At 37.8% G+C, this 12,363-nt stretch overlaps 1 protein-coding gene across 2 annotated transcripts in view; it reads left to right on the top strand.

Moving 5' to 3' along the window:
- The window catches only part of SUCLG2 (succinate-CoA ligase GDP-forming subunit beta), a 255,537-nt gene that overhangs the window by 122,888 nt on the left and 120,286 nt on the right, over positions 1-12,363 (top strand). The window contains exons 3-6 of one of the 2 annotated variants that reach the window (XM_024747042.1): positions 4,403-4,502; positions 5,424-5,514; positions 9,466-9,618; positions 11,141-11,230. In XM_024747042.1, the coding sequence (XP_024602810.1) occupies positions 4,403-4,502; positions 5,424-5,514; positions 9,466-9,618; positions 11,141-11,230 (434 nt within the window). The remainder of the gene's footprint in view (positions 1-4,402; positions 4,503-5,423; positions 5,515-9,465; positions 9,619-11,140; positions 11,231-12,363) is intronic. The other variant, XM_024747043.1, reaches the window with a different exon arrangement.

Below are 12,363 nucleotides of genomic sequence, written 5' to 3' on the forward strand. Positions count from 1 at the left end.
CCAAACTTCAGTTTTATTGAATCAAAATAGATGATCATGGTAGTAGTCACCTTGCTACAGTACCGGTATATAGAGTAATACATTTTGTGTTTAGAAAGTATTACACTTTGAAAGAGCGCAATACTGAATAAAAACCAGTTCAGTAATACAAATATTTGTTTGATCACCAAACTATTTAAAAAGGATAGTTGAAAATAACTTACTGTTTTTGATATTCTTTTTTTTTTTTTTTTTTTTTTTTTTTTTTGCGGTACGCGGGCCTCTCACTGTTGTGGCCTCTCCTGTTGCAGAGCACAGGCTCCGGATGCGCAGGCTCAGCGGCCATGGCTCACGGGCCCAGCCGCTCTGTGGCACGTGGGATCTTCCTGGACCGGGGCACAAACCCGTGTCCTCTGCATCGGCAGGAGGGTTCTCAACCACTGCGCCACCAGGGAAGCCCTTATTGATATATTTGACTAACATTTTCAGACATTTCCTATGGCCCATTTGTGTTCAGGTTCTAAAATATGTCTTGTGAACATTATTTTGCATAAATGTATTTTCAGAATTCCATCTCCGAAAAGCAAAGTGAAGTAGTTTTACAAAGCCTGCCTAATTAAAAACATTTCTTATTTATTCTATTTAGGTTATGCTTTCCTTAATGAATTTATTTATTCTTTAAGATTTAATAACGCTTCCAAGAATGTTTATTATCCAGTATGGGACTGTTGGGGAACTATAAAAATTGGTATAAAACTGTATTATTGTAATTATAATAACACTTGTTGTGGTGGAGAATGAGAGGAAAAAAGTGAGAAAGCATTATTATTATTATTATTTTGCGGTCCGCGGGCCTCTCACTGCTGTGGCCTCTCCCGTTGCGGAGCACCGGCTCCGGACGCGCAGGCTCAGCGGCCATGGCTCACGGGCCCATCCGCTCCGCGGCATGTGGGATCTTCCCGGACTGGGGCACGAACCCGTGTCCCCTGCATCGGCAGGCGGACTCTCAACCAGTGCACCACCAGGGAAGCCCGAGAAAGCATTATTTTAATGCTAATAGAGTGAAATAAGACCATGGCTCAGAGGGGTTTTTTTAGGCTTTCTTCATGGCTATAAAGTTTGTTCTCTTAAGTGATAATGGTATTTGAAAGTCTTACGTATCTATTAAGTTTATCAAATATGTCTCTATAGTGCTTTTTTCTCCTAAAATATATATGAATTATAGTAAACTGGTTTGCATCAAACCCAATAGAACTCTAGCCATGAGCACTGCTTATTATCAGAAATTCACCAGTAAAGGAAGAGAATAAAATGAATGTATTGCATATTTAGGCTACTGCATGTAAAAGTATCAGTTAAGAGCAGGGAATTTGGAGTTATACAGACCTGGGTTATACCATTAATATGGTTATCAATGTATAGGTGCAATCCATTTCTGTACAAAATCTATTGGAGGAGAGTCCTCCCCCACTGTCTCTTTTTAGCTTTATATCCTAAAATACAGTTAATTCATCTGTGTATTCATGCAAATATGGAATTTCCTGTATGGATATTCTTTTGTAGTTCTGTTTGGGAACAGAGAGGTAACGTTAAAAAAATAAACAGAAATTTGTACAAGTTTTTGGAGAAATCAGATCTTTAAATAAAACGGAAACGGTGACATTAAGTGTGAATCCACTTGGTAAATACTGAATGAAAAAACTAGTTACTGTTCAGAAGGATTTGGCCACTTAATTTTTAACACTTTGAGTATATAGCCACATGAGTTAAATTACTTTATGTGAGTTTCCCTCAAGATGAGACAAACTTATTTTACTTTGGGCTACTGACCTGCTGTACTGATTTAGTATTTGAGATCTAAGCAGAAGAGATGATTGTAGTGAACTTATTTTTGGCCTGGGGTGTAAGCTGCAGAAGATGTACCTAGATTTGATATAATCTTTTTCTTTCCCTTTTTCTATTTGCCCCAGTGTGTGGCTTCACAGTCTCCAACGTAGTTGCTTGGTCTACCAACTGTAGACCAAGTTGGAATCCTTTAATACATGATCGGTGGTGATATGAATAACTGACAACACTTCATTGAGCCTACAACTGTTTCTGTGTCTTGATGGTTAGTGCCTAAAGCTTATCTAATCAGACCTGTGTAACACCAGTTAACATTGCCCATTTAGGTAGTCTGTATGGCTTTCAGGTTTTGCTGTTGGAAAGCTTGGAGAGGAAAGCATCTCTTTTTCTGGATGACAAGGATATGAAAAATGATAATGGCAATGGAATGCTAGTTATCCTTTTTAAAGAATTTGAAGAGACCACAATTAAAAACTTAAGTAGACAGCAAAAACTGTTTTTCTACTTGACGTCTTAAAAAGAGAAATTGGAAATGTCTTTCTGTATTCTACTTCTTTGCTTAATTGCTGAAAATAATTATAATGATGATGGCTATCATATTTTGACTCTTTTTTTAATGCGCCAGACTTTGAGATGAGTACTTTACCTACCATTTTCATTTATTCTTCACTTCATTCTAACACTATAGATTATTTTTGTTTTGACTATTTTATAGATGGATGTGTTACTTTTACCTTTCTGAATCTCATTCTCCTCTTCTCTATAAATAAAGGGATAGGCAGAGTTGGAGATTTTAACTAAGTCTGTTTTTCTTCAAAGTTCTTGATCTTAATACTACTCCTACATGCAATAGCCTAAATATGCAATAAATTCATTTTATTTTGTCCCATTCCTGGTGAGTTTCTGATAATGAGCGGTCACCATAGCTTGTCTTCTACTCAATTTGATGGGAACTAGTTTATCTTAAGACATCGTTTGACTGATGTTGTTATGGTTCATACCCTGGGCAGAAACTATTGTCAGAGGTTATAGAGGGCAGCAAAGAAGGAACTACGTATACTTCTGAGAGAAGGTAAACCCTGGTTTTCTGAGTGTGCGCAAATATAGAAGGGAAGACCAACCAATAAGACAATGAGCCTTAATAATCTGATTATATCAGCTAGAGTGACTGTCTTACCCAGTGCCTTCATAGTGTCACATCCTTCCGTAGTGCCCCATTGCCTTCATGATAAAACCTGTGGCTCCTTTTCTTTGAACCGTTGCCTGCTTGCCTACGAGTAACAACAGTGATGGTCGTAATAGTTGAAATAACCAACAGTTATGGACCTTACATGAGTGGTTGCAGATTCCGACAGTTTTTACCATCTCAACCTTTTGGTTCCTCACAATATACAAAGGTAATAAATGTACTAACTGATCGTGGCAATACTCTTTCATTAGTGAGTTTTTAGGATTTGGGGTTATTTGCATATATTTTCTAATTTAATTCTTAAAACAACCCTCAACATTGTTTCATAATTGAGTAAACATTAAGTAACTTGCCCAGTATCACACAGCTGGGCAAGGGATGAAGGCTTGATTAAAACCTGGGTCTGTGATTCTAAACCTGGTGTGCTGAACCAGAAAACCGTTAGAGCCGTATCGGAGATTGTCTGACTTAATTCTCTAATTTCAAACAAAACTTGATCACAAACAGAGAATGCCAAGCTGTGGCCTGAAGATGTGTACTCTTTGATTTATTAAATGCATTTGATTTGGGGGCTGACTTTTTTTTTCTTTTTGTTGGTTGGGTTGGGGAGCATTCCTGTTGGCTGAGGGCGCCTTCTCTATCACTGGGCTGCTTCACACATCCAGCTTTCCCACCAGTCCTGTAAAGATATTTGCGTTTATGACTTTGGTCTCAAAGGTCAAGAGCAAACAGCTCACTCTTTCCTTGAGTGTTTTGAGAAACAAAGATTCCACAACCACTTTCCTCTGGGATGTTCTGTTACTCTGCCAACATTGAAAAGATACTGCTTACTTTTAGTTTTAAGCCATTTCCTCCTCCCTTGCCCAGCCCCACTGAATACATAGAACAACTGCTCAGAAAACCGTTGATTTCCAAGAATACAGTTCTTCAATACTCCCTTTGCATCTTGTCTTTAATAAACCTTTCCCCCACGTAAGCTAGCCTTCCCTTTGACATCTCAGATGGCTGACAGGTAGTTAACTCCTCTGATTGGCAGATTGGTGTCTCTGCCACATGGAAGTGTGTTTACACAGTAAAATTAATACTTCCAGCCTGGATTTATTTAGCATCTTCTGACACTCAGAAGAGCCAGGGAACACATGTGTTGCTCTCCCTTGGGATGGTTGAGTATTAGATTAAACTCGCAGGAAATATTTGAATGTCCTCAATAAACAGACTTTGTATTTAGGCACATTGATGTTTTTTGAAGTTCTTTATTGCCTTCATTTTCAAAGTCGGTTTGAGAGAGCTTTTACCAGTCACTTTTGGAAGTTATGTCATTACCACTTCACTTGTTGCTTAAAAAAAAGAATTGTAAATCAACTACTAACTCTGGATTTTTTTTTGCAGATGCAAAAGAAATTGTTTTAAAAGCCCAGATCTTAGCTGGAGGAAGAGGAAAAGGTATCTTCAGTAGCGGTTTGAAAGGAGGCGTTCATTTAACAAAAGAGTAAGCCAGGAAGTTTTAATTCCTTGTCTTTGGGGCAAGCAGTTATGGAAGATCCTGCTCATGATTGAAAGGAGCAGCGAGAAAGAGGGCTGGGGTGGGACTAGGAGCAGGAGGTGGCACATAAAGGAAGTAAATTACAGGTCGAGGGCTCTGGCAGTGCCTTAGCTTCCCTTCTCCCACAAAAGGATTTTTGTTCACTAATTGGTGAAAACTTGACACTCCTGTTCTAGACAATCAGTGGTTCATCATGTTTGATATGGTACCACTTACAAATTAAATGCTGCTTCTGTAATGCCACTCTCCTACCCAAGAACCTGCGGTGGCTTCCCATTACCAATGGCATCACTGGTCCCTCCTGTCTGATAGTCAATTCTTCCTTTATCTGAACCTGTCTGATCAGCTTTATATCCTATGTCTCCACACACTGAACACTTTCCTCTCCTCTCCTGTCACATAGCTTTCATGGTTACTTTGATTCTTCCCCTTTCCTTTATCTCCATCTTTGGTCTTACTTCCCAGATTGCCCACTATCCAGTATTTGTTATTCAGCTCTTATCTTAGTCTGCTATGCATTTCAGCATTGTGTCTCTACTATGACTGTAACTTATTTGGGGGGAGAGGATAGCAAATGTAAGCAAGCTTCTTTTTGTTTCCCTTCCCTCCCCTCCCTTCCCCTCCCCCGCTTCCCTCCTATTGTTTCATTCATTCATATATATTTTGTACTCAGTGAGCCTCTGGTACAGTGCTAGGCACCTAGTGTATGAGCAGAAAGCACCATGGATTCTATGAAGGTGGAGGTGGGCCCTGGGCAGGGTGGACTTGGGGATATAATACAGACTCTGCTTTAAAATGATTTTCAACAGAGACCTTGACTTTCTTTTCTTTCTTCTCTCTCTCTCTTTTTTTTCTCCTCTCTCTTAGTCCTAAAGTTGTGGGACAGCTGGCTAAACAGATGATTGGGTATAATCTAGCAACAAAACAAACTCCAAAAGAAGGTGTGAAAGTTAACAAGGTAATGTGAATGCTTTTGGTCATTTTCTGTGTATGTGTTAAAAAAAAAAGAAAATCAAATCATACTTCAATTTTGACAGTATCAAATGAAGCAATGCACTTTGGCAACGTGCCATTTTATTTTTGAAACCTCACATAGTTAATTCTGTGTGTGATGTAACTTCAAGGAGAAATAAAAAGGATTCTAAAGTAGTAATAGTGTTTATTGTCATCAGCATTTAGTAAAAATGGGTAGTGATTGAAATAATACCTTTTTCTTTCAGAACACAGGCACGATTCTATTTAAAGCCAAAAGACCTTGGCATAACAGCTCCTAGACTCAGTGACAGACATTCTCTGCTCCCTCGCAGCCCCACCCTCATCCTCAGTATATCAGAATGACTGTACCCGTTACAGTTGTTTTTCTATGTGCCCCTATAACTTACGTTAAGATTGTTAGCATTTTGACCCACTGTTCTCACTGGGAGTATGTTGTATTAGTGAGGTCTATTGGGACACCCAAGTGTGTATAGGGCACGTACGTGTATACATACACACACAGAGAAAATAAAGCCGAGAGCAAAGTGGCCTGCCTCAGCCATGAAATTGTGAGTGGCAGAGCTGAGGCCAGAGCCTAACTTAACCGTGAGAGCGTCTGTCTTGGTCCCGAAAAGGACACTGAGCTGGAGGGAGATGGAGATACTGGAGGGTCATTAGCTCCTCCCCTCTAAGAACACAGAGCCTTTCTAAATGTCGAGGAAGCCCACAAACAAGACTGGTTCTGGTTATTTCCCTTTCCCACTGCCTCGCAGGTAGATGCAAGAACTGTTTACATCTTAAAGTGGTTTTTCGAATTTATTTTTGTTCAGCCCAGCGTGGTACTTTTTTTTTTCCTTTTTAAACTGGTTATGGGCCTTTACCTGTGTAACGTCTTCAAAATTTGTCCCCAGAGGATATGATTAGTAGTTTTGTTTGTAGGAATTTGTTACTTTATATGGGCACATGGGGTTTTAGATTAGAGTTTGTGATACCTTTAAAAAGCATATAAAAATACACAAAAGAAGATTCACGTTATATAGATATGCATAAAATTAGTTTTGTAGGTCAGTTCATGAAATACTAGAGATAAGTGCATTATTGTGAATTGAGTCATTGCCAGGAAGCTACCAGAGTGATTTATTTGTAAGTGTTTCTTTTCCTGATTGCAAAAGTGATTAACATATGTAAAAAATTCCAATAATACAGAAATATAAAAATTAGAAAAGTAAAATTTCCCTCTGTTCTCACCCCTTAATTGCCATGCTTTGTTTCTGTTCTTTTTCTCTGTAAAATGTGTATTACATTTTGTAACATGTAATACATTTTGTAACAGTATTATTATATACAACATTAAGGAACATGCATTTTTAATTTATGGAATCTTTGACATCAATCAGAAGTTCCCAGATTATAGAAACTTTACATTTCTAAGTTTGTTCAAGAAGCTATTTAAGCACATTACATGCATCGATTCACATTGGGTTTTTTTTCCTAAGTCTGTGTTTGTGGTGTGTTCCTTGGGATAGTAATAGGGGAGGTGAGACAGTGCTACTCATGTGCTCCATGAGTCAGTACCCGTACTGTTTACTGTTTCGCAAAGAGATTAAGTTCAAAAACTGAGTACACTGTTAACCCTAACTCATCGCTGTCCTGTTACACATAGTTTGTACACTGGCTCTCAACCACACACTACAATTTGAGTAGCATGATATATAAAAAACAAAACAAACAACAAAAAAATGAAAAACAGGTTCATTGGTCAAATAGGGTAAAGTATGTTAAAAAGCTTTCCATACCGGAAGACTCCAAGAAAAGGCTGTGTTGATGATATTGTTTGTGTCAGTCACAGATGAAGATTATTGAAATGTATCTAACTGAACTTCTCATGGCATGAGTGTTGGTGGAGTCCATTTAGATTCTCTCTGTAACAATCCCTAAAGTATTTTAATATCCTGGCTCATAGGCAGGGCATCTTAATGTCAAAAAACTGGTCTGTATATAAAAATTTCTTGAATTATCTATTGACAGTCATTTTCCTGAGAATGTTTTTTTGAAGAGTGATCGGTTGTTTCTACCAAGCAGGAGCTGTTTGAGGCAGCAGCTGGTCTTTGCAAATAGAAATTTGATGGAATGTAGAGCATATCTGTCAACACTTTAGAAGATTAAGAATAGGACTCTTGAATGACACTTATCCTAAAATGTTATAACGTTGTATTGCTTGTCAGAATAACTACTGAAAGTTATTAAATCTGGCTCGCTAGACTAGCTCTGTATTAGAAAGTGACTTGAAATCAGAATGGTTCTATGAAAATCCTAACACCGTGTGCCAAGAAATATTTCTTACAAACTCATGAGCTACCATTTATGATAGAAGAATCACTATGAAACCCCTTATAAGGTACTTTATTTTTGACCAGTCATAAATTCCATAAAGGTGTGAAAAGAAGTTCTGTATTCATTATGTTATAGCTTTCTAGATCATCATATACTTATCACATTTCATGTGACTTAAAAATTAATGCTTTTGTGGCTTCTGGGTAGCTAAAATCTAATGTCACTTAATCAGTAACATTTTTTGTGAAACATATTTCTGAACTTTGAGGAAAAGCAATGTATGTGATTTTATTATTTTCACTTCTAGTACTGATTCTTCATGGATATTCTTATTTTCTTTTAAAAAGCATCCAAGACATCTGTTACTATTTTTGTTGGGAGTGTTGGTACAGCCTCTCTCTCCAAGGAAATTTAATAGTACTTATCAAAATTTTAAATATGAACAATATAAAACTTAGCCATTTTACCTTTATATACCTTGACCACAGGGATACTAAAACAATGGAGCAAAGCTATACGTACAGAAATAATCACTGAGGCAGCATTTTAGAAACATGAGTCCACATAAATTGTCATCAGGGACATGGTCAAATAAATATTGACATATAAGTACTGTGTAGTCACAATGAAGAGAGAAAACCATGTACAATCCAAGTTGTAGTATTAAGATTAAGAACAAAAAGGAAGAAAGAAAGGCATTCAAGCGTGTATAATATGTATCTGTGTGCAGGAGATTCCATGACTAATGCTTGCAGACACATAGGGAAGAGGTAAAAGTTAGTAGTGGTTTTTCCTGGCAGGGTTGCTTCGTGCCTCTGTTGAGGTCGTGCAGAGCAAAAGGACACCTGTCTGGCACATGTGTGGAGAAAGAACTCCTTCCATCTGATTTGCCTCCTGCCCATTCATGGTCCTGGAATATGACCACATCCTCATAGAGGAAGGGATGACTTTTTCTGATTATCACAAAGGTTCCATATGGACTCGTGATCACTCTGACTGCTGGGGCCCAAGGGGTGTGTATGTGCAGCAGGGAGCTGCTTTCACTGTCTCCTCTGTATACTTTTAGTATCGTTTGCATTATTTTCAAACAAGCAAATATTATGTTTGTAATTTAAAAGAAAGTATAAATTGAAATAAAAATACAGTGATCCAAGAGACAGAAGTATTCAAACATAGGAAGCATCAGACATACCATAAAAAGAATCCTTCTTTGGCAACCAAACTTGGTTTTCTACCAGTGCAATCTGAGAAAAATCAGTGTAGTAATATATATGTACTGTTAATGTCTCAAATTAAAATAACAGCTGCTTCCCTGGAGTTTTTCTTAAGTGTCAGGGTTTCCGAAGGAAGAAGAAAAAGACGATTAAAGTGGGAAGGTTCCTTGAGGCAAACCGAATACCTGTCACTTGAACAAGTTATCAGGATCAATTAAGGAGGTGAAAATGGGCACTGTGCACCATGAGAGCAGCACTCTCAAAGCTCACTGGGTTTAAAGACCCTGAAAATGAAGCTGTTTGATTTGTGTAGCAAGTTTGTATAGATTTCCAAGAGGAAATCAGCTCGATGCTGACTTAATTTGACTTTCCCACTAATGTGGTAGGTGATGGTTGCTGAAGCCTTGGACATTTCTAGGGAAACCTACTTGGCCATTCTGATGGACCGGTCCTGCAATGGCCCTGTGCTGGTGGGCAGCCCTCAGGGGGGCGTTGACATTGAAGAGGTGGCAGCTTCGAATCCAGAACTTATTTTTAAGGTATGTTTAGATTCCTGACTATGCTCTGTTCATTGATTGTTGCTATACAACCTGTTAAAGATTTAGTGTGGAGTCTGAGCCAGGTAGACTGTTCCTGGGATTTAAGGCATGAAGATATTGAGTCCTTTTTCTTACTGGGTGTCCAGTTGAAGGTTGGGTAGATACAAAGTATGTGCTTTTCAAGGTCTTTTTCTTTGCTTTTTTCCCCTCCCTTTGTTTTTTTCTCCTTCTTGCCTTTTCTTTCCCCCTCATTTCTTTCCATGAAGTTGACTGTGATATTTCCATTTCCTCTTGGTTAACTCTACCCCATTTAACAGTATACATGACCCAGAAATTCTCTCCTAGGAAATCAGATGTGAACTAGAGACTGCCTTGATGTCTTTCAGTACTGGTAATGAATCCTTCTAAAGGCCAGATTCTATCAGTTTGTTTCAATTCATTAAATCTTGTGTGTGGGTTTTTGTTTTGTTTTTGATATTAGGATGAGTTTCTAGCCAAAGAGACCTGAAGTCAAATCCTAACTAACCAGTACATTTCTCAGTGTCTCTAAGCCTCATGTTTTGAATGAGTAAAATGAAAATGGGGGTAATTCCCACCCCATAGAATTGTAAGGATTAAATGAGGTGATGTATATAAAGTGCTTATCAACCTACCTCAACTATAAGAAGAGAAACCTAAGGTCTTTAGAACTATAATCCCAGCTTTTAATTGTGAGTTCTTAGTGTCAAAAAGAAATCACAAAAAAATTTTTTAGCAGAAACATTCATTATTCCTTTTAGAAAGTGATTTTTTTCCCTCCAAAAACCAAGGATTTTATTTCTTGAAACTCTTCATTTATATAAGGTAGTACTACTTTGGAGATTAGTTTTAAAATATTTTCACCAATGTTACATATTTAAGTTAACTACTTTGGAAGTTAAATTGAGACTTTACATGGTGGCTTTCCAATAATACCTACCCATTTTTGAAATTAACATGATTTAAAACAAACCATTCCATTTGTTAAGAGAATACATGAAATAATATGTATGAACAGCACTCAGTATCTTGGAGGGAATGGCCCTTTGTAGAGCTAGGGTATTATTAATAATTATCATCATCGATAGAGTGTTTAAATCATAAGGTAATATTTAACCTGTATAAGACAAGCTCTAAACTTAACAGCAGTATTAGGCAGGAAAAACTTACTTTGGAAGCCTTCCAAAAAATGTCATAAAAATTAACTGCCTAAGTATTCGTCACTGCCATCTGTATAGTAATTAAAAGTGAAAACTGGCCTCCGATTGTCTTGTCAGCATGCCACCCTGAAGAATTATATAGTTTTTGGAAAGGCTGTTTTATAGATGGTCTGCTAATTAAAATATACCCTATAGACAGCTGTGGTGGCCCAGCTCAGAGATCTCTGGAAAGGTGCCACACTTTAATTACGCATTTGCAAATAAATACTAAGTATTTTCTTTTGAGGTTGTAAATCTTTTCATTTGACTGTCTGAATTTTGCTCATTTGATTCATTTTTATTAGGAGCAAATTGACATTATTGAAGGGATAAAGGACAGCCAAGCTCAGCGGATGGCCGAAAATCTAGGCTTCTTTGGGCCTTTGAAAAACCAGGTACCTGAGCAATTGGAGGCCGGTGTGTCTGACGTGTTTCAGAAAATGTTTGGGAACTTGCTAATTGCCTCTAATGTTTGTGATTATCAGGAAATAGGGTAATTTATTGTTTTCTTTCTTTTCCTCTAGTTGTTTATAATGAAAAAATATTTACCTGATGTTCCAAAGAGGATGTTCATGACATGTGTGTTTATATATATAAATGTACTGATATATCAGTATGTATGTGTGTGAGAGTGTGTCGCCTGCAGACACATGCACTTTGTTATTTATGTTGGTCTCTTTGTCTTTTTGGTAGCATTGCAGCTCCAGCGCATGAATTATAAGAGGCAATATAGTGGTTAGAAGCACAGGCTGTAGAGTCAGGCAGTCCTGAGTTTCAATCCTATACTGCTACCCAGTACATGTGTGATTCAGACCATCTGAACGTCTCTTTCATCGTCTGTAAAATGGGGTGGTGAAATCCTAACTGAGAGGGTTATCATGAGGATTGAGTAACCTGATGTGTGAAAGTGCATGTTCAATACTCCAGAAAGGTCAGTTATTATTGTTATTAATAATATACATTACTTAACTAATTGCTGTTCTTTCATAGCTAATGGGCATTTGAGATGAATGTTAATGGCACAGAGGTGATATTTCACTGAAAACAGCTTAAATTATGCCAATTTAGTAATTATATCCCTTGGTTTCAAAGACAGGAAAATCACCCTCTGAGCTATTAATATTAAGGGAGAGAGTCTGTCTTGAGCATCACAGTCCTGCACTGCCCTTGGTCCTGCCCATAGAGCCTGATTTTATGTCTACCTAGGCAAGCTTCCTTATCTCACAATTAAATCAGAAGAATTTACTGGCTATTGTTTTCCTCTTCCATTACTTAGAGGAGCCACCTTGATAACCCTTCATCCTCTGTGTGCATGCATGTGTGTATGTGTGTGTGTGTGTGTGTGTGTGTGTGTGTGTGTGTGTGTGTGTGTGTTGTCCTAGAGCTCTAGGATTGTTATAGTTTCCTTTAATTTAGTTGGGTAACGTTCCTCCAGTAAAACAGTCAGTTGTGCACTCTTTTTTTTCCTGCCTTTACTTTTTCTTTTAATTGATTCTATCTCTAGAAGTTTAAAGGGTAACAATAAGGC

Source organism: Neophocaena asiaeorientalis, unplaced genomic scaffold (genome assembly GCF_003031525.2).
Source record: "Neophocaena asiaeorientalis asiaeorientalis breed wild unplaced genomic scaffold, Neophocaena_asiaeorientalis_V1.1 scaffold130, whole genome shotgun sequence".
NCBI lineage: Eukaryota > Metazoa > Chordata > Mammalia > Artiodactyla > Phocoenidae > Neophocaena > Neophocaena asiaeorientalis.